Source organism: Heterodontus francisci, chromosome 36 (genome assembly GCF_036365525.1).
Source record: "Heterodontus francisci isolate sHetFra1 chromosome 36, sHetFra1.hap1, whole genome shotgun sequence".
NCBI classification, from domain to species: Eukaryota; Metazoa; Chordata; class Chondrichthyes; order Heterodontiformes; family Heterodontidae; genus Heterodontus; species Heterodontus francisci.
In genome coordinates this window covers 20,027,276-20,052,550 of record NC_090406.1, presented here as the reverse complement: position 1 = coordinate 20,052,550, position 25,275 = coordinate 20,027,276, and the positions used below count along the sequence as shown (strand labels likewise).

The 25,275-nt window shown below is 41.8% G+C and overlaps 1 protein-coding gene across 3 annotated transcripts in view; it reads left to right on the top strand.

Moving 5' to 3' along the window:
- Positions 1 to 1,742: 1,742 nt before the first annotated feature.
- LOC137351635 (rho GTPase-activating protein 45-like) overlaps positions 1,743 to 25,275 on the top strand; it is a 200,077-nt gene continuing 176,544 nt past the window's right edge. Inside the window, exons 1-2 of one of the 3 annotated variants that reach the window (XM_068016279.1) lie at positions 1,743 to 1,915; positions 17,908 to 18,250. In XM_068016279.1, the coding sequence (XP_067872380.1) occupies positions 1,826 to 1,915; positions 17,908 to 18,250 (433 nt within the window). In that variant the 5' untranslated portion in view covers positions 1,743 to 1,825. Of the gene's footprint in view, positions 1,916 to 1,989; positions 2,385 to 17,907; positions 18,251 to 25,275 lie in introns of those variants that run through there. The other 2 variants (XM_068016277.1, XM_068016276.1) reach the window with 2 other exon arrangements.

Below are 25,275 nucleotides of genomic sequence, written 5' to 3'. Positions count from 1 at the left end.
CAGCAGCTATTGTGCTCACCGACCGCAATGAGATTAATGACCAGTTAATCTGTAGATTTGAATGGTGGTGATGAGGGAGGAATGTTAGCCAAGACACTGGGAGATCTCTCTGTTCTTGATTTAATATTGTCATGGAATTGTTAAGGTGCATCAGAAGCTTGGATTGGTACCTCACCTGAAGGACAGCATATGATATACAATGCAGCAGCCCCTCAACTCTGTCAGACAAAATTATCCGCTAATATCCTGCAGTGGGGCTTGAACCCACAAACCTTTGAGGTGAGAGTGGGCGAACTGATATTACTAAATAAATGATGTTGTGATCACTGTATTGTGACATTGTAACTAAATTGATACAACTCTTGCCAGTGCATTGCAGATAAGTACAGCACAGGTTGAAGTGAATCACATCATTCAAAAGTAGTCCAACTAGTTAATACATATAATATATAGAGGTGGAGTTCATAATAGGTCTTTTAATTTTTTTGGGACAGCTGAATTGCAGCTAGCGTTATGGTTTTCACTTGATTTGAACTGCAGTGATATTTAATTTTATTGCATGGTACTGGGATTTATCATAATATAATTCTATAATCTGGTATTGAAATGTTAACATTATATATCGGGCTGTCTTTGCAATACATGTAGTGCTCCCAAGGTACAAATAATGTCAGAAACCTCAGCACTGAATCCTGAAATTGTTCTGCTGACCTTAATTATCTGTCCATTATCTAATATTTATATTCTACATGCATTAGGGAAGGCTTTGCTTGCCTTATTTCTCCGCTCTGTTACCGATACTTGCTGGGCTAGTTATACACATAGCAACAGTCCTTTGGTACCTTGCACAAGTGGTTTTCCTAACATATGACCCTGGGCAGTGCATTTCAGCAGGGTATTCAACCGTGGAGAGCATTACAACAAACCTGATTTCGTCCTTACCCGATGACCACACATCCAGCAGGGGCCACTGGATAGTGGTTAGGAGTGGAAACTTAGCTAAGTTTTCCTCTGCCTAACGAAGGGGCAATGATACTAATTATAGCACTCCCACCATTTTGCTTGCTGAGACCAGCTAATAGAGACTGGGGGAACCAAAGTGGGATATTCTTGGGATCATTCACAGTGCCATTTACTTCTCAAATAGCTTTGGGGCGAGATGTTAAACCGTGTGGTATGAAATTGTAACATTAAAATGTGAGATGGTAACCCACAGGATATTGAGGGCTATTGAGGAAATTGGATGTAAAGGGAAAATATTGAAGGGCAATGGGAAAAGAGCAGGGGAGTGGGATTAATTGGATAGCTCTTTCCAAAAGCCAGCACATTGGCGATGGGCCGAATGGCCTCCTTCTGTGCTGTGTGATTCTATAATTTGGGAACTGAATGTAGACAACTGCTTCCTCCGTAATATATAGAGCAAATGCACAAGACAATGTCTGCATATGGAATAAATATATGTGTAGATCCCTAGGTAATTGATACACCAAACATGCGGTGGAGTAAATGTATAGAAATATTACATATTACATGCATGTTTCTGTTTAGAAGCCAATGAGATGAGTGGATGAGTGTCACATGGCTACCCAGAGAGGAGAGAACAAAGTAACGGAATGTGGTTACTGTCACCGGCTCGCTCGCTCTCTCTCTGTCTACACGTTGGCTGATCGCCGCGGATTCAGCGCAAAGGAGCTGCGGAGTTTTGATGGAATAAAACAAGTGAGACAGTTTTCTAACAACCGCTGGTCGTGAATCGGACCGTCCTGGAAGGGAAGGGGGGCAGAAATTTGAAGTAAAAAGATAACATTCGCCGCTCGCACAGAAAATGTTCTCTCGCAAGAAAAGGGAATTAATGAAAACGCCTTCAATATCTAAGAAGAACAGAACAGGAAGTCCCGTACCACACAGCACATCTGTAAGTTGCAAAGCATCCTCTCGGGTGCATTAGAATGTATTTAAATGATCTTCGGGGAGGTTGCAAAATACACAGCACTTGCAGTTTTTAGTTGTCAGGGGCAGGGCAGGTCCTGGGCGGAAAGTATTGAATTGATGAAGGCTTAACTGGAAATGAGCAGGATCCTTTCCACTCGAATTAATAGTAATGCATTGACTTGTTTGGTCAAAAGATTGACAACGTTTTAATGTTTAGACACTTATTTGTCTGTGTGTCTGTGAGAGGTGGGGAGGGGGGTTTCTGTGAAGTGGCTTTTCGTAAGATTTTTGAACCATATTTATGAAAGTGACAAGTTGGGAGAAGGATGCTGAACAGGCGAAGCAGTGGCAAAAGCAGTTACAGTCCTTATACTGTAGGATTGAGGGGGAAGAAAGCGAGATCCAAATCTGGCCTGGACGTACTTCCCAACCGCCCAAAGGTATGGCTCACGGTAGGTAGAAGAAATTTGGGGGAGATAAGTTTATTTTTTTTTTAACAAGAAGCTCAGTAAATTTGCCTTATTTTCCCCTCTCTTCATAATAAGAGATAGTCGTAACTCTGTAACACAAGCATCACTTGTTAATATTTATTTTAAATACTGTGCACTTTTACTTGCCAATGATGTTTCATTAACATTTTAAGCTGTTTGGAAGCAATTTCTGGGATGTACCCCCTTACTGCTCCCCCTTACGACTATTGCCCACAGCTATATTGCAGACTGGGCAATATCCGCTCATAGCCTTGGACCAGACGTTCAAGTCTTTGGTGGCACTGCCTGTATCGGCCAATTAATCACCAGGAAAGATTTTGAGTCAGACTCATCAGGTGATACTTCCAACAGTACCAACAGCCAATGGCACGTAGCATCTGGCACTGACAGACCACCACACAGTTTATTTTAGGTAACACAAAGAAAGTAGGTGGAGCCAATTCATAAGTTACATTTTTTAAAATATCGCATTTTGTCAACATTCTGTACAGATGGCAAGGTTTATAATGCAAGTGTGTGGTGATAGCGTAACAAGTTAAAAAAAAAGTTTATAAAGTGTAACAAGTTAAAAAAAAGTTTATAAAGTGTATTTAAACTGTGAGATTTCAATTCAAATACTTGAATATAGGAGTGGTATAATTTATGCTTTAAAAAAAGACATTCAAATAGTAAACAGAAGCTGTTCAGCACTCTTTACACTTACAGTTCATCTGTTTATCATATAGTTTATATTTATTTCTTTAAGCTGTAATGATATATGACATTTACCAAAAGGGAAGGAAACAAGGTTGAGATATGAACTATGGGAGGAAATAGATTCAGCCTGTCATCGCTCTGCCATCTCTACATATGTCCTTTGTCTAACCATAAGTTAACAAGAGACATCAGAGAAATTGTGACGAGAGAATTATTAGTCTCATAAGTGGATTTTATGCCTTTGTTTTTTTCTTTTATTGAATGTAATCATTGTAATTTTTATCAACCAGATGTAAAGATATATCATGCTGCTTTAATAGCTTTGGTAAGAAGATGCACTGCCAGTATAGTACTAAGCAGTAATGGCCTTAGCTTTGTATTCCTGCTTTACTGAATTAGGACGGCAGGCTGTGTTACTATTTATCTCAGCACCTCTGGGCTAAGGGAGAGAAAATTTAGATAGGATTCTTCCTCTTGAATACTATCCTTACTGGAAAGTACACATGGTTGAATTCAGAGTGAGGATAGTTTTGGGCCCACTTGTGATAGCCAGGTAGTCCAGTATGTGTATAATTACAAGCAGTTCTTCCTGCATCAGCTTTGTAAAGGACAAGAGCGTGACCAGTCTTGATCCAGTTCCTAGAGCACAAACAGTCCTTAATTCAGCATTAGCTGGCACCATATTAGAAATCCCACTTAAGGCCATGGAGTTGCTGCTTTAGAAAATGTAAAGATGCCACACTGGCGCATTAGGGATACTATTTTGAGATTGGAACTAAGGTACGTTGTTAGGACAGCAGGTTGGGAGCTTTACTCTGCATCTAAGCATGCTACACCATATCTCATTTTGGTTGAAACTGACACTTAATGCCCAAAGTTATCCAGCACAAGATAATAATCTTTGCTCAGATTATAATTTGAAGATTAAGGAATATCTCTGATGTTGATAGAATTTGGTAAGACTGGTGCTGAGTATCGAAGATATCAAATATTTGCAGATACGCAGAAACAAACGGATTAATAGGTACAAAAACATAAATATAAACAACTAAATGGCAGACATAAGAAGACCTAATCTGAACATAAAATATAAACCAGTGCATGTAATGGGACATTAAACCTCTTTTTAAAAAAAAAGTTCTTAAATCAATTCTCTTTCTTTTATGTATATCAATGGGAATTTGTTTAGGATGGGGGAAAATCAGCCGCAGCTCCAGCTCCAGATCACTGTCATGTGATTCCTGCTGGAGTGGATATCACATTAGAACAGGGACATGCTTTTCTCTGAGACCTTTCATAGCCTAATAGACAGCAAACATCATTGTTTAGGCAAATTCATGAGTAGAATAGTTACTGGGATGAAGTAAGGGAAGATTTTGAGCATCTGTAGAACTAGGAAAGGCAAGGAAAATGTGGGAGTGGGTCAGAAATTAGGTACTTTGTCTTGGAGGTAACCTCAGTCATTTGACCACTTCTTTCCCAGGCAATTCACCTTCCCATGAACAAATTCTTTTCTATGTACTTGCACAGCTCTTAACCATGACTGTTGGAGTACCACAGAGTATCAGTAGTAACTTTGGGGAGGTAGAAACCACCATCCTCTTTTTTGCCTCACTTGAATCATTCTTCTTAAAGTAGGTCACAGGATCTTATTTGTAGGTTTTAAGGAGGCACACAGCTTTAAAGAAAGAAGCAGGAGGAGCATTTGCCTTGCTCGGGTCCCATGCCAATGTTTGGTTTGGAACCCCTACATTTTACTGGACAATGATACTAAATGTTACCAAATTAATCTGGAGCCTCTCAGGGCACTGACTGGCTCAGGGGCTCTATACAGTTGGCAGATTACACAGTCCTACTCTCCAGTGCTTTTTAAAATTTTATTCGTGAGTGTTGATGACAAGGTCAGCATTTATTGGCCATCCGTAATTGCCCTTGAGAAGGTGTTGGTGAGCTGCCTTCTTGAACGGCTGCAGTCCTTGGGGCGTAGGTGCACCAACAGTGCTGTTAGGAAGGGAGTTCCAGGATTTTGACCCAGTGACAGTGAAGGAACTGTCAGGGTGAGTGACTTGGAGGGGAACTTGCAGGTGGTGGTGTTCCCATGCTTCTTCTGCTACCAGGTGGTAGGGGTCACGAGTTTGGAAGCTGCTGTCAAAGGAGCCTTGGTGAGTTGCTGTTCCTCATGTCCTGCTGCTTGAGTGATTCTGGCCACTGTAGAGAATTTCTACAAGAACAGGGCAGTATGCAGTGCCTAGAATCCCTTTTATTAGCAGTAGGACAGGTCAGAGTAGGACTGAAGGGAAAGAGAAGAAGGGAGATCTATGGCAATGAAGAGTACAGGAAGAAAAAATGGACGGCAATGAAGGGCCAAGGCAATGTGGAAGTGAAACGTGAGGGAAATGGATGGCAGTGAAGAGGAGAGGGAAGGAGGAAACAGATAGCAATGAAGAGAAGATGAAGAGAGGGAGAAACTCCTAGAAGAAGGGAGATGGAATAGAGAAATGAAGAGAGGGAAGGGCTGAAGCTAGGAATGGTGCTTGAGGTAGGGGGTAGGGAGAGGAGAGAAACTGGGAGTGACATTTTGGGGTTTTGGAGGTAGAAGACCATCATCATTAACTGAGAGGGAATAGGTAGGGAGAGTGAAAGCATGAACTGGGGCGAATGGAAAGAAACCTTGAATGGGGCATGGAAAGAGTGCATCAGCTTGAACTGGTTTGGAGGGGAAGAATAGCAGCAGGTTGAATGGAGGTGTGGACTGGGGGAGGAAGAATGCCAGTATGACCTGGAAGGAGAGTGTCAGAATGTGGAAGAATGGCAAGTTGGATAGAGCACTGGGTCTGAATGGGATAGAGTGCCTCCGTGAACTGAGGCGGGGTGGCGCGGGTGCGGGGGTGTTGGATGTTCCTCTTCATTGTTATCTATTTTCCTCTCCTTTCATTTCCTCATTGTCTTGGCCTTCATCTACTCTTCAATGCCAGAGATTGTTAAGATAACTTTTGGGATGATCTGGTTTGCCTGTTTTAAATTTCAAATTTTACTTTATTTTCCCTTTCTATCAATTGTAGAGTACATAGACACTTAATATGAACCAGAATGCACAATTTTTATTGTAAAAATTCAGGGGTTATTCTAGTGAAAGGGTGTAAACAGGTGCTAAACGACTGCTGTACTAATCAGACCGAACTGAAAGTCTGGTTTTAGCACACAGATTTGGTCCTAATTACTGATTACCATCATTTGAATTTGACTGGAGGAACTAAAACAATCGCCTGCAGGTTTAGCACTCCATTCACCCACTTCCACTGAAGATGTGCCATGTGTTGGTTGACATACATGTTTTTAAGATGGCTCAGGGACTGAGTGAAAGGGAGCATGAGTTCTCAAACGATACCGGGGGTGCTGGTTCAGGAGGTCCAGAGGAAGAGGCATGTCCTCTACCCACAGCAGGGAAAGAGTTCACTTTGCCCTCCTGTCGCTCCCTCCTGCAGCGGCTGATGCTACTCGGTCTGGCCTCATGTCCTCCCCCCATTCCCCCTGCAGACCAAGGGGGACCCGCAGCAGGATGCCCTTGACCAATCACTCCCTTTCTCCTGGTGACTCACAGCGCTCACTCCTTTTAGGTGAGGTCTTCAGAGAATTTCTGGAACAGATGTTGATAGAGCGTTGATAAAGCCTTGACAAAATATCCCAGAAAGACACCTGATGATTTCAAAAGTCCTCTTCAAACCTCCAGCTGCAAATGAACAATAAAAGGTGATATATTTTTAAGTAATGCTCGAAATTCTCAGCAATATCTTGTTTTCTGCCAATCAGCTAGTCACTGCTGGGAGAGGGTGTTAGTTGAAGTGCTGTCCACCAAAATGCCGTGCAGCCTTGTTGATGAGTGCGAGCAGGCAACTTAAATGTCAATCAGCCCTTTAACAATCCTTCGCATCGCCATTCTTAGGGCAAGCTTCAACTCCTTTACCAAGACGGCGTATTGCACGAAATGTGGCCTAAACCTGTATATTAGTTGAAGACCATATTTTGGCCACCTCAGAGGCTCTTTAGTGCCTGAGGGAGTCGCTGAAAATTGCTGCCTCAAACTTCCCAAGAGAACTTGCCTCCTGGCCTCTCCCTCAGAAATGCAACAGTAATTTAGTGCCTTCAACATTTGAATTTTTCCTCGATTACAAATGAAGGAATATAGGCCATACTTACAGCCTTAATTGCAACGTCAATGTAGTAACTTGTTTTTATTTTTATTTATTTATTTTTTCTTGGGCCTCCTTATCTCGAGAGACAATGGGTAAGCGCCTGGAGGTGGTCAGTGGTGTGTGGAGCAGCGCCTGGAGTGGCTATAAAGGCCAATTCTAGAGTGACAGGCTCTTCCACAGGTGCTGCAGAAAAATTTGTTTGTTGGGGCTGTTACACAGTTGGCTCTCCCCTTGCGCCGCTGTCTTTTTTCCTGCCAACTGCTAAGTCTCTTCGACTCACCACACTTTAGCCCCGCTTTTTTTATAGGTTTATAAAAAAGGGCTGATCTTCAGTTGTTAACTATATGTGGGCTTTGTAATTTTTTGAAGTTGTTGCAAGTTTTGGAGGTTTATATGTGTCATTATACCCAACAGTAATCTTGTGATGTGCAACTGAAGTAAAATACATATAAAAAATAAAAATAAAATAAATAATTGAATAAAATAATTAAGTAGTTAATTAAAACACATTAAGGATGGCAGGATAGGTGATATATCATGGCTGCAGCATGTGGGAGTTCCTGGATGCCCGTGTGATCCAGGGCAAACATGTCTGCAGTGTTTGCGGCTCGAAGAGCTTTGGTTCAGAGTCATTGAACTGGAGTCCGAGCTGCAGACATTGCGACATATCAGGGAGGGGGAAAGTTACCTGGGCATTTTGTACCAGGTGGCGGTCACACCCTTTAGGATAGGGTCTTCTGATTTGGTCAGTGGTCAGGGACAGGAGAGTGTGGCTGCAGCTGAGGCAGGTAAGGGGACGCAGAGGGTAGGAGTGCTGGAGCCTCAGCCTTTGCAATTGTCCAACAGGTTTGAGATTCAGCTTGTTTGGATGAGAGTGGGGGCTGCAGGGTGGATGAGCAAACTGATCATTCAAGTGGAGGGAGAAAAAAGGAATATAGTGGTAGTAGGGGACAATACAGTTAGCGGATTGACACTGTTCTCTGCGGCAAAGAACAAGAGTCCAGACGGCTGTGTTGCCTGGTGCCAGGGTTCGGGACATCTGCTCAGGGCTGGAGAGAGGAACTTACAGTGGGAGGGGGAGGATCCAGTTGTCGTGGTCCATGTAGGTACCAGTGACATAGGCAGGACAAGGAAAGAGGTTCTGCATAGTCAGTATGAGGAACTAGGCACCAAATTAAGAAACAGAACCTCAAAGGTAATAATCTTTGAATTATTACCTGAGACACATGCAAATTGGCATAGGGCAAATAAGCTTAGAGAAATGAATGCGTGGCTCAAAGACTGGTTTGGTAGAAGTGGGTTCCGGTTCATTGGGCACTGGTACCAGTACTGGGGAAAGTGATGGCTGTACCATTGGGACAGTCTACACCTGAACCGTGCTGGGGCTGGTGTTCAAGCAAGCCGCATAACTAGGGAAGTAGAGAGGGTTTTAAACTGAATAGTGGGGGCAAGGAATCAAATTTGGGAAGATATGGTAAATCAAGGAGTAGAAACAAGGCAAGAGTGAAAGGTATTAATATGGGAAATGATAAACAGACTGTGACAGGAAGGTGCAGAGCGTATAAATTTCAGAGTAAATCAACAGATAAGGCTAGAGGTTACAAAAATAATAACAGGACAAAATTACTGACTTTCTATCTGAATGCACATAGCATTCGAAACAAAACAGATGAACTGAGAGTGCAAATAGAAATAAATAAGTACGATCTGATAGCCATTACGATTGGTTGCAAGACGACATAGATTGGGACCTGAATATTGAGAGGTAGTTGGCATTTAGGAAGGACAGGAAGCTAGGTAAAGGTCGAGGGGTAGCTCTGTTAATTAATGATGGTATTAGTGCAATAGAGAAGGATGACCTAAGTTCAGGAGACCAGGATGTAGAAGCAGTTTGGGCAGAGATGAGAAATCATAAAGGCAAGAAGTCACTTGTGGGAGTGGTGTACAGGCCACCTAACATTAATCACACTGTAGGACGGGGTATAAAGGAAGAAATAATGGCAGCTTGTCAGAAAGGTACAGCGATAATTATGGGGGATTTTAACCTACATATAGACTGGAAAAATCAGATGGGCAGAGGTAGCTGAGATGAGGAGTAGATAGAATGTTTTCGGGATAATTTCTTGGAACAATACGTTCTCGAGCCAACCAGAGAGCTGGCTATACCAGACCTGGTATTGTGCAATGAGATAGGCTTAAATAATGACCTCATAGTTAAGGTGCCCCTAGGTAACAGCGATCATAATATGATTTAATTTTACATTCAGTTTGAGGGAGAGAAGAGTGGGTCCCAAGACTAGTATTTCAAACTTAAATAAGGGCAATTATGAGGACATGAAAGCAGAGCTAGCTAAAGTGAACTGGCAAATAAGGTTAAGGGATAGGTCAATAGAGATGCATTGGCAGATATTTAAGGGGATATTTCAGAATACACAGAATAGATACATTTCAACGAGAAAGAAAAATTCCAAGGGTGGGACCCACCATCCGTGGTTAACTAAAACAGTTAAAGATAGTATTAAACTTTAATTGCATAATAATTGCACAAAGATGGGAGGCAGACCAGAAGATTGGACAGAATATAAAAAAAGCAAAGAATGACTAAAAGATTGATAAGGAAGGTAAAATTAGAGTACGAGAGAAAGCTAGCTAGAAATATAAAGACAGATAGTAAGAGTTTCTATAGATATTTAAAAAAGAAAAGAGTTAACAAAGTGAGCGTTGGTCCTATAAAAAGTGGGTCTGGGGAATTAATAATGGATAATAAGGAGTTGGCAGATGAATTGAACAGATATTTTGTATTGGTCTTCTATTGAGCAAAGAAGTAACATCCCAGTATTAGCTATAAGTCAGGAAATAGAAGGGAGGGAGGAACTCAAGAAAATTACAATCACCTGAATATTGAGAGATAGTTGGCATTTAGGAAGGACAGGAAGCTAGGTAAAGGTCGAGGGGTAGCTCTGTTAATTAATGATGGTATTAGTGCAATAGAGAGGGATGACCTAAGTTCAGGAGACCAGGATGTAGAAGCAGTTTGGGCAGAGATGAGAAATCATAAAGGGAAGTGGTACTGAACAAATTGTTGGAGCTGCGGGCTAACAAATCCCCGAGTCCTGATGGGCTTCATCCCAGGGTGTTAAAAGAAGTGGCTAGTGAGATAGTTGATACGTTAGTTTTAATTTTCCAAAATTCCCTAGATTCGGGGAAGGTTCCATTAGATTGGAAAATAGCGAATGGAACTCCTTTATTCAAAAAGGGAGGGAGACAAAAAGCTGGAAACTACAGGCCAGTTAGCTTAACATCTGTCTTAGGGAAAATGTTAGAAACTATTATTAAAGATATTATAGCAGGCTAGTTAGAAAAATTCAAGGTAATCAGGCAGAGTCAACATGGTTTTGTGAAAGGGAAATCATGTTTAATCAATTTATTGGAGTTCTTTGAGAGAGTTACATGTGCTGCAGATAAAGGGGAACCGGTAGATGTATTGTACTTAGATTTCCAGAAGGCATTTGATAAGGTGCCATATCAAAGGTTATTGCAGAAAATAAAAGCCTACGGTGTAGGGGGAAAGCTAATAAAATGTTATTGTTTACTGCGAGAAGAATTGAATACAAAGTAGGGAGGTTATGCTTCAGCTATATAAGGCACTGGTGAGACTACATCTGGAGTACTGTGTACAGTACTGGTCTCCTTATTTAAGGAAGGATGTAAATGCATTGGAGGCAGTACAGAGAACATTTACTGTACCAATACCTGGAATGGGTGGGCTGTCTTACAAGGAAATATTGGACAGACTAGGCTTGTATCCGCTGGAATTTAGAAAAGTAAGTGGCAACTTGAATTGAAACATATAAGATCCTGAGGGGTCTTGACAGGATGGATGTGGGAAGGATGTTTCCCCTTGTGGGAGAATCTAGAACTAGGGGGTCACTGTTTAAAAATAAGGGGTCGCCCATTTAAGAAGGAGATGAGAAGAAATTTTTTCTCTCAGAGGGTCGTGAGGTTTTGGAATTCTCTTCCTCAAAAGGCGGTGGAAGCAGAGTCTTTGAATATTTTTAAGGCAGAGGTAGATAGATTCTTGATAAGCAAGGGGGTGGAAGGTTATCGGGAGTTAGTGGAAATATGGAGTAATCAGTTCAGCCGAGAACTTATTGAATGGCAGAGCAGGTTTGAAGAGCCAAGTGGCCTATTCCTGCTCCTAATTTGTATGTTCGTAATGAAATGAAGTTCAAAAAGCCAATGTGACAGCAAGGTGCACTAAGACAGGAAATTGAGATCTCTCAAGTATACTGGGTTTGATAAATCTACATCACACAGAAGCACAGTTGACACCTTTTAAGGGAATAAACTGTTTGCCACTTCACTGTCCTTATCATGAGATGATAAAGAAATTACATTTAAAGATGAGTGGAATTTTCCAACAGAAATGCTTTCTTAGGAGGAATTACTGTTATGAGTGATTCATATTTTCACCACCTGCTGTAATCTAAAACTTTGTCCTCTATAGATGTGAAATTGATTTGGATTTTCAAACAGAACCATTCTCTGGGATAAACACTTTCAATTAATAGTCTCTTCCCACAAAAAATATATTTATGATCTATTTTGCCTGAGATTTTTTTTTGTTCATGGGATGTGAGCATTTGTTGCCCATCCCTAATTGCTTTTGAGAAGGTGATGATGAGCTGCCTTCCTGGACCATCTGTTGTTGGAACGCCCACAGCTGTTAGGAAGGGAGTTCTAGGTTTTTGACCCTGTGACAGTGAAGGAATGACAATATAGTTCCAAATCAGAATGGAGTGTGTCTTGGAGGGAAACTTGCAGGTGGTGGCGTTCCCATACATCTGCTGCCCTTGTCCTTCTAGGTGGTAGAAGTCATAGATTTGGAAGGTGCTGTTGAAGGTGCCTTGGCGAGTTGCTGCAGTGCATCCGCTGCCATTGTGTGTCAGTGGTGGAGGGAGTGAATGTTTACAGTGGTGGATGAGGTGCTAATTAAGCAGATTGCTTTGTTCCGGATGGTGTTGAGCTTCTTGAGTGTTGTTGGAACTGCACACATCCAGGCAAGTGGAGAGTGTTCCATCACACTTCGGACTTGTGCCTTGTAGATGTTGGACAGACTTTGGAGAGTCAGGAAGTTGGCTGCCACAGAATTCCTAGGCTCTGGCCTGCTCTTGTAGTCACAGCATTTATATGGTTGGTCCAATTTTGTTTCTGGTCAATGGTAACCCCTAGGATGTTGATAGTGGGGGATTCAGCGATGGTAATGCCATTGAACGTCAAGGTTAGATGGTTAGATGGTTAGATTCTATTTTGTTGGAAATGGTCATTGCCTGGCACTTGTGTGGTGCGAATGTTACTTAGATGACCATACTGGCAAAGCAACCATCTAATGGCAACCACATCCAGTCTGAAGCACAAAAAGGAGATGCTTGGGTAATGTATGTAGTTGGTGCATCTGCGACTGACTCTTCTGATGTTGGACAGGGATCAGAAAACCTCCCATTCCTGGATGCTAGTCCCAGTGACACATTGCAGTCCGAAAAGTTCAGTGCTAGAAGAGCTTGCAGCTGTATTTAAAATGTTTCTCTTCTGGGTATCATTCTCTTTTAAAGGCAATTCAATATTATAAAAAACAAAACAGAGAAAAGTCCATTCAAAGAGCAAATTTAATCATAAAGATTGCTCGCATGAGACTTCTTTAAGCAGTGTAGCCTGCACTGTGCTGGTATTGCATTGCAACACCTCTGCTATAGATTCAGCAATATTGAGCCGATATCAGAAATTAAAAATCATTAACTTATATTAATGTACTATATACAATGTGGATAATTGGAAGCTATTCTTTGTGAAGTATGCTTTCTGTGTCTATGTTTGAGATGAACTGGACAACTGGTGCTGATGTAGTAGGGGTCCGATACTCAGTGTCACGAGTGGGAGTAAAAATTGTGTTTCAGACAATGATGTGTTAGATATCCCCAGGCAGCAAATATTCAGACTGTCAGACTTTGCGTCTCTGTTTGCTTTCAAAAATTATATTTTAAAACATTTGCCTACACTTTTGAAAACAGGAGAAGTGGAGAAAACCGTCACTAAGCCATTGCAACATTACAACTGTGGAAATATGAAAAAACATTACCACAGCTGCCAACCCACGAGTATGAAAATACAAAAATACATAGCACACACGGCAATGAGAAAGTGATGATGAAATGTAACTGGGTGTAAGGTTCAATACAATCGCTGTAAGAAAATAGGATCTGTAGCTCTCCAATGGTTCGGTGGGTAAGAGAATCATTAGCTGTGGTTCTGAGTCAAACAGATCAGAAAGATTCCATGTTCAATCTCTCTGTGCTAAGTTAGCTGATCTTAATTGAGGTAACAAAAGGTGCGTCAAAATTGGGCCCAATGACTACAGACTAGGGAGGGAGAAAATAGGTTATGGTCTTGATTATTCTCTAATGACCCTTTTTGTGTGGACAGTGGGTGAGGACAGGATTGGGCTCTGCTCTGATGCCCCTCTGATGGGTTTAATTGGCTGCTGGCATTCATACGCAAAGAGGTCATTTGCGAGAGCAGCCAGAGGTTGTTGGCACACATGGAATCATTCGCCAGCATGAGTCAACGTTCTCAAGAGAGGCAGGAGGAAAATTGGAAAAGCGGAAGCTCTCATTTACAAATTTTCTACCTAAAAGCTGGGAGATTAAGGTTTGAGAGCCAGTAATAGAAATATTCACTTATTGGGTAAGCATTTGAAACTTGGAGACCCCCTAATAGACATGGCAATTACTGGCATTGAAGATAAATTTCAAATATCCAACATGTTGGAGACCAATCATCTCAGTCCCAGGACATCGCTACAGGAGTTCTTCAGGGTAGTGTCCTAGGCACAACCATCTTCAACTGCTTCATCAATTACCTTCCCTCCAACATAAGGTCAGAAGTTGGGATGTTCGCTGATGATTGCACACTGTTCAGTACCATTCGCAACTCCTCAGATACTGAAGCAGTCCGTGTCCATATGCAGCAAGACCTGGACAACATTCAGGCTTAGGCTGATAAATGGCAAGTAACATTCGCACCACAAGCATGCAAGCAATGACCGTCTCCAATATGAGAGAATCTAACCATTTCCCCATGACATTCAATAGCATTACCATCACTGAATCCCCCACTATCAAAATCCTGAGGGGTTAACATTGACCAGAAACTGAACTGGATCAGCCATATAAATACTGTGGCTACAAGAACTACAGAGACTGGGAATTCTGAGGCGAGTAACGCACCTCCTCTCTCCCCAGAGCCTGTCCTACAAGGCACAAATCAGGATTGTGATGGAATACTCTCCACTTGCCTATATGAGTGCAGCTCCACGAACACTCAAGAAGCTCAACACCATTGAGGACAAAGCAGTCCGCTTAATTGGCACTCCATCCACCAATTTAAACATTCACTCCCTCCACCACCGATGCACAGTAGCAGCAGTGTGTACCATCTACAAGATGCACTGCAGCAACTCACCACGGCTCGTTAGTTGGCACCTCCCAAACCCGCGACCTCTACCACCTAGAAGGACAAGGGCAGCAGACACATGGGAACACCATCTGCAAGTTCCCCTGCAAGCCACACACCATCCTGACTTGGAATTCTATCACCGTTCCTTCACTGTCGCAGGATCAATATACTGGAACTCTCTTCCTTAAGCGCTGTGGGAGTACCCGCACCAGATGGATTGCAGCGGTTCAACAAGGCGTCTCACCACAACCTTCTCAAGGGCAATTAGGGATGGGCAACAAATGCTGGCCTAGCCAGTAATTAGCCAGTAGACCTTATATGTCATGGAAATATCCTTAAGAAAGGAATAGAAGTCATTTTGGATCATCTGGCATTTTGATGAGGATTTCTAGAATAAAGTAACTGCAAAGAGTCAGTTATTAACAATAGGTCTGCAAATTGAAGATTTACAAGTGTGAATCTGGAAGTCATCAGTGAAGCATGTGTAGTATGGGCATGTTTGGGGTTGATTTGAGGTCATCTGTTACTCTACAAGCTCATCTTGATTCATTGGCTCACTGGGTCTGACACAATATTGTCTTTTGTTGCCTTAATTTTGTTTCAATATTCTGCAAATTAAAAGTACCATAATCTGTATTTACTCCTTTTCATAACATTATATGGCTGCATTTTTTCAGGTGAGCTTCTATCAAAAATGTGCAAGTTTAAGTTTTATTAATGATGTTTAAGACAGGTTTCACTGAGTTAGTGCAAACACAGGAGTATAACATAAAACTGCACTTTCCCTGCCTTATGTTTAAGGATTTGCAGTGGCTCCAACTATCCTGAATGGTTATCCCAATTATCAGTTTCTCTTTCTAACAAACACTGTATATTAACAAATTAAAGAGGCCAAGAAGCTTCAATTGCTCTTTAAGCTTTGAGAATGAGACTAATATGCTCTGCCTGTTGGCAGACTGTTGGCAGTGGCTGAGGGTCTAGTTTGGGTAATTAACTGCCAACTGCAAATACAGGCTTTGCTCATGTGAATCTATTTTGCATCCCTTCAAATCAGATGTAACCCATCTTAACTCAGTTCCGCACATTGTATTAACCCCTTAACTGATGGCACATCCAGTAAAATTCCAGTTGCTCTCAGCTGGTTATTTAAAAAATGTATTTTAGTTCACACACGTGGTGCTGAAACTTAAATATACAATAATGAAGCCACTGATATCTAGGAGTAGCTTTATTATTTTAATATTAACCCTTAATGACAAAAATAAACACTAAGCAAGTTTAATTAAAAATAAATGAATCTACGGCTGTCTTTCTCTTCTCCGTGTTCTGTTTCCATTTGTTATTATTTTATGGCATGCCAGGTCACTGTTGATGATTGACCAGCAAACCTGGTTTCTATTATTTTATTATTTGATATTCAGTCTAGACTAATCTTTATATACTAACCATTTTCCTTTTTAAAATAATTTTGAATCCTTTCCTCATCTTTTCTCCTTTTGGCTCTCAGCATCTATTTTGGAAGTGGAGCAATCTTCCAAAAATTGGGCTTTAATTGGCTCAGAGAGGCCATTTACCAACCAGTTAAAAGCTAAAGATTGGTTTATTCATTTCAAAACACATGGAAGCAGAAGATAGTCAGACAAGTAAACTAGTCCACAGTACACTAAGAGTTAAATACTATATATTCACATATAAGATGAGATGTCGTGTCACCAATTGTGGGTTTAAAATAGTATCTTAGGTATGGATCTTGAGAAATTTCGCTTAAGAGCTGAAAAATATTTGTTTTAGAAGTGTTATTTTTCTCGAGTAAATTCAGGTCTGATCCTGAGCACTGTCTCAATAAATAGCTGTGAGTTTTATTTTCCCCACAGAGTGTGGAACAGTTAGTCCCAGTTAAAACAGTTAATACTGTGTTGCTGAGAATGAGTTGGATAAACATTTAGTCCAGAATGGAATCGGGGGGATTATAAGGAAAAATGCAGATAGAGATAATTGAGTTGAAAGTGATGGCTCCTGAACTGCTGAGACCAGGCATCTGTGACACAGGCTAAAAGGTTAGCTGCTTGATTTAGCTTCAGGGACGGGGAGAAACTTGGTATGGCATTTCCTCTGGAGATCAGCTGGGTTGCATAGTGTCTGTGATGGAACAGTTTGTACATGGTCTTTGAAAATGGCCAGACAGCTGTGGGAAGTTGGCAGAGGGGAGAGTGAAATGGCAAGATCTTCAGGTGTCTAATGCCAAACTATTTATGATGACTGACCTGCCATGGTATGTGGAAGAAATGAGCTTGACAACTCAATGGCTTTGTTCCATCCTTTGTTATGTTCTTATGCTTTATATATGTTAAAATTAGGAACTGATTGTGTCTATTAGTTGACATAGTTCAGGATTAAGAAAGAGATCCAAGAGGAAAACTCGATATTATGTAAAGATTGGTTTAAGAATTTGCTTTATTGTAGGTAATAAAACGCCTATCATTTTTTTTTTGGTATTTTCAATGATTTCTAACATAGTTAAAGTAAAGAGTAACATTCACGACAAGTTTATATGATGTACAAGGCTGTTTCTATTCAAAGTTTTGGCTCCCAGTGCTGTGGAAACCACCCTGTTTATAATGTGAAGCAGACTCCAGCAATACAAGTGTCAGGGCCACTGGCCCGTACAGGCAGACTGAGCATCCACAGCCAAACTAAATGGTGGATGGCACCTCCAATAGTAGTCATTGACACTGCCACACTATTTTCATACCTCCAGATGGCATGGGAACAGAACTTCTCTTGATAGTTTCCTGTACTGCTGGAAGCAGGGGAACTATTATTGTGCATTCATTTGTGTCATTAATCTAATTTCTTATACACTGAATGCTTAGTGTTCTGTCATTAATAGCAGCAGGGAAGTGGAGATGGAAGTGCAGATGGGAAACTGCAGTAATGTGAATTTTCCAGATAAAGAGAGGAATGCAGAGTGGGGAGTGTAGGTTTACATCAAAACATGCCTCCCAATTGTCCTTGTTTCTGCATAATTGCTTTCCAGTCTTCCAGTTATCATGGTTTATGATTCTTTCCTATTACATTTTTAGGAGCTGCCTCGTAAGGATGCTATTGAGATACCTGCCTTGCAGACCGGCACCTTACCTGAACTATCTGCTGGGAACGCCTCTATTACAAAGCTCAGTAGTAGCCCGAGTGCTGTCAACACTCTCAAGAGGCCAACCACCCTGAGCAGGCACTCCAGTGCTGCTAGTTTCTCGGTAGCAGGCTGTGGAACATGGGGATACAGCAAAGGTTATAAAGCCACTCCAGTATACAGTACCAATTCAGAAAGCTATGAAGGACCTGAGGTGGAGGAGATCACACAGTTGCTATTTGATGTGGCTAGGTTTGCTGAAACAGTGGAGAAACTGAAGGACATCGTTTTAGAAGGTGAGTGGAGATCTTCAGAAATTGTAACAGTACTTGAATGCTGGGCCTAGGCAAAAGGTAACAATGACAGGTGTACTGCAGTTAAAGAATGGAAGCTGAAGATGAAGCAACTTTCTGTTACAGAATAGCACTTTCAACAACTAATAGGATGTGATTTTTGAATATGAAATTTTAGTCAAGAAAAATTATCTGTGTTCAGCATCGACAATGAATATATCTGCTAAGTGGTGGGGAGGAAGTAAGCAAATTGCCCATTTGCTGGAGTTGGTTCCATTTCCTTTACAAACATGTGGGTAATTTTGACTTTGGAAGATAGTGTAACCTGGGCAATATCTGCTCAATCACCTGTCAAACACTTCTCCCCATTTTCATTTCCATTAAAGCTAGTCTTGCATTTAGCAAGATTCTTTAGATTTTCATTTTCACTGGCCAAAGGTTTAGAATGCATTCTGCTGTCCACATAATCATTAACCACTGTGAATTGTTCTTACTTATTAATACTGACATCTTTTATGTTAGATTTCAATCAGATTGAATCATTCTTCTATCCATACCCAATGGTGCCGCAGGGCAGGCTAAAAACTGGCCGTAAAAACAAGTCATGTTATGTTTTTCTTGTCTTGGTATATAATGAATTATTTTTCAATTTCATTCCTCTTTTTTTCTCTCTCCCCATTTGTGTCACCTCCACTCTTACAAATACCATCCGTACAACTCTGGGTTTGACCCATTTGTAGCGCTATGGTTGAAGATAAAAGCACAACTGATAAAGTAATGAGATTAATAAAGAGTAGAAGCCTAGAGAACTGAAGAGGATTGTGGCTGCTTGAATGTGATTTCATTTTGGCAGGTTTTGAAATTCATTAAATTCAGATTGTTATTGCAAAGGGTTGTGGGGGGAGTGCGGACGGAGAGCAGTTCTCTTACCCAGAATCATGCTGTAGTTTGCTTCTATACTTGACTCGTCCAAGATTGGCAGCATACCTAACTATGAATGTCAGCGAAGGCTTCTATTCCAATTGAAATCTACCAAATTCACTTCCTGAATATTTAGCTGAAATTTATTGTGGAGTAATGGTCAAAATTTTGGAATTGGAAAATTAAATGATTGGGGACCGGAGTTATTTAAAATGGAAGCCACAATAGATCTAGTGCAATGATACCCTGAGACTGAATCCCCGGGAGCATTTGCTAAATTTCAAAACCGAACTAAATGAAATCACTATCAAGCATCTATTCCCTTCAGTGTTGGCATCACAGTTCCTCAAGCATCTGTTCCTTACTCATCTCCTTAGTCTGTCTGGAGTTGTGGTTTGTTTAAAACTCTCCCTCCTTCAACCATCCTTTAGATAGAAAGCCATGTCTTCCCAGCTTGCAGTGTGAATGTGCTGCAATGTCCTAAAGCAAATGTCAATTTTGTATTTATCCTTGAGCCTACACATTCTGTATAATGGTATTTGAACTCTCTGATTTAGTGCTGAGTGAAGTAACAGAGTCTTTCTGTCATGGATTAACAGTTCTCAAACAATAGTAGACACTAACGTCATCCAGAAATTAATTTAGAGGCTGTCCCTTAGTATAGCAGAGGCCACCCTTGAGTACAAAGCTTCCTACAGTACAAAGAAAATATTCTCCATAAGCCTAGTGAAATGTGGATACAGGTCCACAAAAGTTTGCTTTTGCTTTTCTCTCTATCCTTTTCCTACATTAGAGCATGGTGTAAAGTACATTGCATAATGATATCATAAGGAACACATAGAAAAGATGTGAGTATTCAGAAAATGAACTTCTATTTTGACATTTCTAACTGCTTTTAACTTTCAGAGCACAAAGGTAACCATGTCTCTAATTATAATTTATGTGTACTTCAAACAGTGATGTTACTAATACAGTGAAATTAAGGCTTAATATACAAATCATGGTGCAGGCTCATAATTGCACAGTCACAGACTTCAAGAAGATATCTGCTCCTGGCTTGTATTGTAGTTGTTTATGTCTCCCACTAGGCAAAGACAAATATAGCAGAATTTGTAACATGTAGTAAACTTCAGTAAGATTAGTTGTGAGTTCCATATAGTCACAAGAATAATTAATACTTACTATAGAGTGGCTTCCTGCTTCAAATTTGATGGCATGACTTGTATTTATAGAAGCTAATGATGAAAAATAATCCAATGTATAATTACAGGGTAAACATATTAAATTGGGTTTTGCCCAGTTAGTTTCATTTTTGAGAGTCTGTACAACTGAATTCTGACAAACACGTAGGTCCCAACATTTCTGGCCCAGAAAAAAGATGGAGAACAGGTGGATCAGCCGTCTGCGGCTGGCATTTGGGCCGGAACTCAGTTACGCTGCTCTATTTTTGCACTTGAGCTGTTTTCTGGTGAAGAGAGGCTGTTGGTGAATCCATGTGCGCACTCCTATGTCAAGTATTTCCCAGACTGTTATGTAACTGCCACCCTTTATACCCTTAAAAGGACTTTGTAGAATTTATTCCTTTTGAGGCCTTTGAGTAGGCCCCAAACTCTGGAGGCAAGGTTCCACTTTCTGAAGCCAAATACTCCCTAGTTTATTTTTACCTTTGTCTGAGAAGTGACTGAGGGTACTTCAGGCAAAGTGGCTGTGGTCCATTTTCTTATAATTGGGATAGGTGCTGCTAAAGAGCCCTTGAAGATATTGGCAGTCAACTCCAACCATATATTTGACCCTTTCCCCTGCAATTTGCAACAGCGTCTATAACCTGCTACAAGGAAGGACTGGGGATCCTGTTTGTTACTCTTTTACCAGTAGAGTGACCCATTCCACCAGGCACATTGTGTGTTAACAACATGTTTTACTGTGTATCAGAGTTTCTCTAAATATTTGTGTTTATTCAGCATCTTATTATGTGTCAAAGTGTTTCATATACTGTGAACTACATTGAAGTGCAATGAGTGTACAGTATGGCACACAGGAAGGAACAATAGATGGCTTAAGTAGTACTCCATGAATGTTCCTGAAATAACTAAACATGAAATAGAAAGAAGTCCAGGGATCTTAGTCGACTTCAAACTGTGGAGCAACAATCAATAGAATTCTTAACTCCATTGCCAAAAGAGTTGAATGCAAGTTAGAAACAGTCATGCTGAAACTGAATAGTGCTGCGGTCAGACCATGCCTTGAGTAGTGTGTCTAGTTCTAGTCAACAATCAACATTCAAGCCCTGGAGTCATGAAACTAATCCCCAGCATCATAGGACTGAGGTGTGAGAAAACACTGGAGAAACTTTCAGTCTTGAAAAGTGTGATAACAGGTGATCTTATATAAGAGAGTGAACAGAAAAAGTAGAGCAAAAAGTTACTTCAAAGTAAACTGTGAGAATAGGACAAAAAGACACAGGGCTAAATTTGGTTAGATGGTGAGAAGTCCTGCCGCCGGGACTGGGGAGTGGCATTTTACTGGTGGCAGTCAATTAACAGGCCATCGCCGGGATCGTTGTCCAGTTGAAGATGGCGGCCCTCCCTCACCACCCCCAGAGCTGCCAGCCCGATCAGAAGGCCAGCAGCTTGGCAGCCTCAGCAGCACCACCATTACAGGTGACCACTGCTGGGGCTGCAGCATGGAGGAGAGGGCGCCTCAATGCCGAAGCGCTGTTGAACAGAAGGTAAGTGTCCTTGGCCAATCTGGGGCCAAACAGGGTGGTCATTGCCACCAGGGTGCCCCTCTGTGGGCCATGGAGCGGCCATTAAGGATAGCCCCATCCACGTCCCCACCGTCCCCCCACCCCCCCCCAAGGCCCACTGGGCGGCCACCAGGGTTTACTTGACGGTCTCCCTAAGTAGTGGCAGGTCTTCTTGACATGGGCAAAATGCCTGCGGGGTGGAAAGTGGCCCTTAATTGGCTTATTTGGCTGCCCAGCAGGCAGTTGTGCCACTGGGGTTCCCATCACTGGTAATACGTCATGGCGGAGAGAAGACATCGGGTCCCCTCCCAATGCCTTCCCCCACCATATTACCAGCCCTCCCACCTCCCAGCCCGTTGCCATAGGGCTTGGAAAATCCTGCCCACCAGGTTCAAAGAGGGCTGATGCCAGGAACCTCTTTTTATATGTATTGGATTTCTAGTTGATGAAAAGCAAGTAATCTCATTCTTTTGCGTTGTTTGAATGCAAAGTGTTGACCAAGACACCAGGAAAATTCCGTATCTTCTTCACCTAGTTCCAATAACTCTTCAATGTCCAACATGCAAAGAGGGAGTTGGTTTAACTTCTCATCCAAAGAAAAACATCACAATAATGCAGCTCTTGCTTAACACTACACTGGTGTGTCAGTCTCGACCATCTGTCCAAGTCCTAAACCAGAATTTGACATTTGGCGGGAGGTTCCGCCCAGCGGCCGAAAAGATGGGGGTGAGCCTGCCTCCGCCGGGCCTGGGGAGCCACGCTGGGATTTTTTGCTCCCCAGGCCCTTATTTGGCCTTGGGCGGGACTTCCACCTCCTTGAGGCAGGAAGTCCCAAATTGATGGCTCTGACGGCCAATCAGCGGGCTGGCAGCTCTTAGTCCCAGCAGCGCCATCGGGAACAGTGGCCACTGCTGGGACTATACTCAGCTTCAGGAGGAGAGGAAGAACGGGCCCGGAAAGAAGGTAAGTTTTTGGGCCCTCACCAGGGACAATCGACCAGGCCCTGGAGAGGCAAAGGGGGTTGATTGGGGCTTCGGGGACAGCTGTCCATGGGGCACAGGCTACCCAATCAGGAGGGGCCCATCACAGCCCGCAAGAAGGTCACCAGGTTTTACCTGGCGGTGTTCTTTGGGCCTTTGCCATCCACCCGCTGCGGGTAAAATGCCAGTGGCGGCAGGAGGAGGCCCTTATCTGGCAGTTAATTGGCCACTTGAGGGCCTTGATTGGCCTGGGGCGGGCAGGCTGTTTTTCACCGCCACCCCGCGTAAAATTGCTGCAGAGGCAGGCAGGCATTGGGAACAGCACCTCTCTTCTCCCACTCAATTTTTCAGCCCCCTCCCCGCCACCAGCTGGCTCTTTGAGGGGGCTGTAAAATTCCGGCCCTAGAGTGAGATTTGAATCCACGACTTTGCACCTACCAACTGTGCCATGCTGACATTAAAAGCAACTTTTAATATTTTTTCTAGCACAGCTGATTTAATCCTTCATTCACCCACTCAATGTGAACAATAATGATGGAGAACAATATACAAGTACTTTTTTAATGCAAAAGCGACTTCTGGTAAGGCACAACAGTGCAATGGCTCAATGTCAAGGTGAAATTTTGTACCTGTAATTTTTCTGGTCTCTATTACACACCAATTGCTGGCTACTGGAGTAGGAATGAGGTTATCACTCATGGATCTGCCATTGTTACTACCTGTTATTGTTGCTAACTCTGGTTGGATATATTGCTGGAGGTTTCATCACCTAACCTCTCGACTCCAATTGCTCCATCCACTCAACCAGGCATTTGCTCCCATCAGCCAATATTTTTTATAGTTAATAAATGAAAGTGTTCAAAGAAAATGGAAAAACACTTCATTTGTTTTAATAACAGTATGATTTTTCTCAGTCCAAGGCCTAAAAATTTGAAGCCTTCAAGTCTTTGAGGCCTTTCTGCCTCTAGACCAACATCCTGCATTACTGAGCTGCCCCTTTATCTTAAAAAAATGCTTTAATTTATAAGTGGTAGTATACATTTTTAACATCTGAATAGTTAAGTGTTTTTGCTGAGTCTGAAAATTATTGAAGTTCAAGCAGTAACAAATTAGTACTTACAAGCAGTAGTTATTTAGAACTTCATTACAGTTCATATATAGTGACACGGGTGAAAATCTGTCCACGGGAAACAGTCACATCATAGCTGGAAGGTCATGGGGTCAAAGCTCATTATACAGGAGCCATTTTATTTAAATCTGCGCAAAGTGCAAGTTGAAGGCAGCAAGAGGGTTCACAACTGAGATCAGCCCTGGTAGCTAAGGGGATGTTCAAAATTTATCTGATCTTAGTTGCCAAAGTAAGATTTTTAAAGCTGAGAATTATTACTAGGAAAATCACGGTGGATATCGATAAGATAATTAAAGTGAGATGTATCTGCTATAAAATTCAGGGGCAATTTCTAATGCTTTCAGTCCAAAGTGTCTTCTCTTCCTTCCCTTAAATTATGTTTTTCTGCTTGTGACAACATTAGTTTGCACAATGGTGACCTTCAGCTTCCTTTCAGCAACTCTGCGGTGTGCCACAATGAAACAGGAAATTCTCCTTTATTCACCCAGTCTCTTTGCTCTACAATAACCAGTTCTGAAGCAAACATCTTACCTAAAATGTTCTCAAGCTCTGACAACTCTTTTAAATATTCTAGATCATGCTGCTGTATCCTGAGTATTTTAGCCTGAAGTATTCTACTGGGGAAGGGAAGACCATAGCGCACAAAGACAACAGTACAAGACAATAATATTCTTGTAGGAGAAGTTTTTTTTCATCTTCATAAGATAGTTGAGACTCAAAATATAATGATTTTTGATTGGATATTGTTGCACTTTCACCTCAGGGCCGAATCCAATCCAGACTGGTGAGTTGAAGGTCTCTGCTGACTGTAGTGGATGCGAAATGAGTTCAGGCAGTTTCAATCTGGTTCCTAGTGTGTGAGAGACAACAGCACAAGACTCCCTTAATTGTCAATTGCAACTAGATGGGACAGAAGAATGGCTGGTGTGGGAATTGGAAGGGTCAACCTGGTGCAATGGAAGGAACTTTTCTGAGATTGGGCCTTAGGCGTGCTGTTGGGGGTAGATTGAAGACAGCAAGTTATGATGTACTTAACATAAACTTCAGGTAAAAGTTGGAGGGCATCCATCCGGATTTAGCAGTAGAGTCTAGGCTTTCTGAAAACATGCATCTTCGTATTGGGAACTTGTACATTTAAAGCTACATTTCTGAGCTAGCTTTCATGGTACCTTAACTGGAAAATATCAGTAAGCCTTACTGAGTGATTTCACATCACTGTTGCTCTTTATGTCACACCTTGGCTTAATTTATG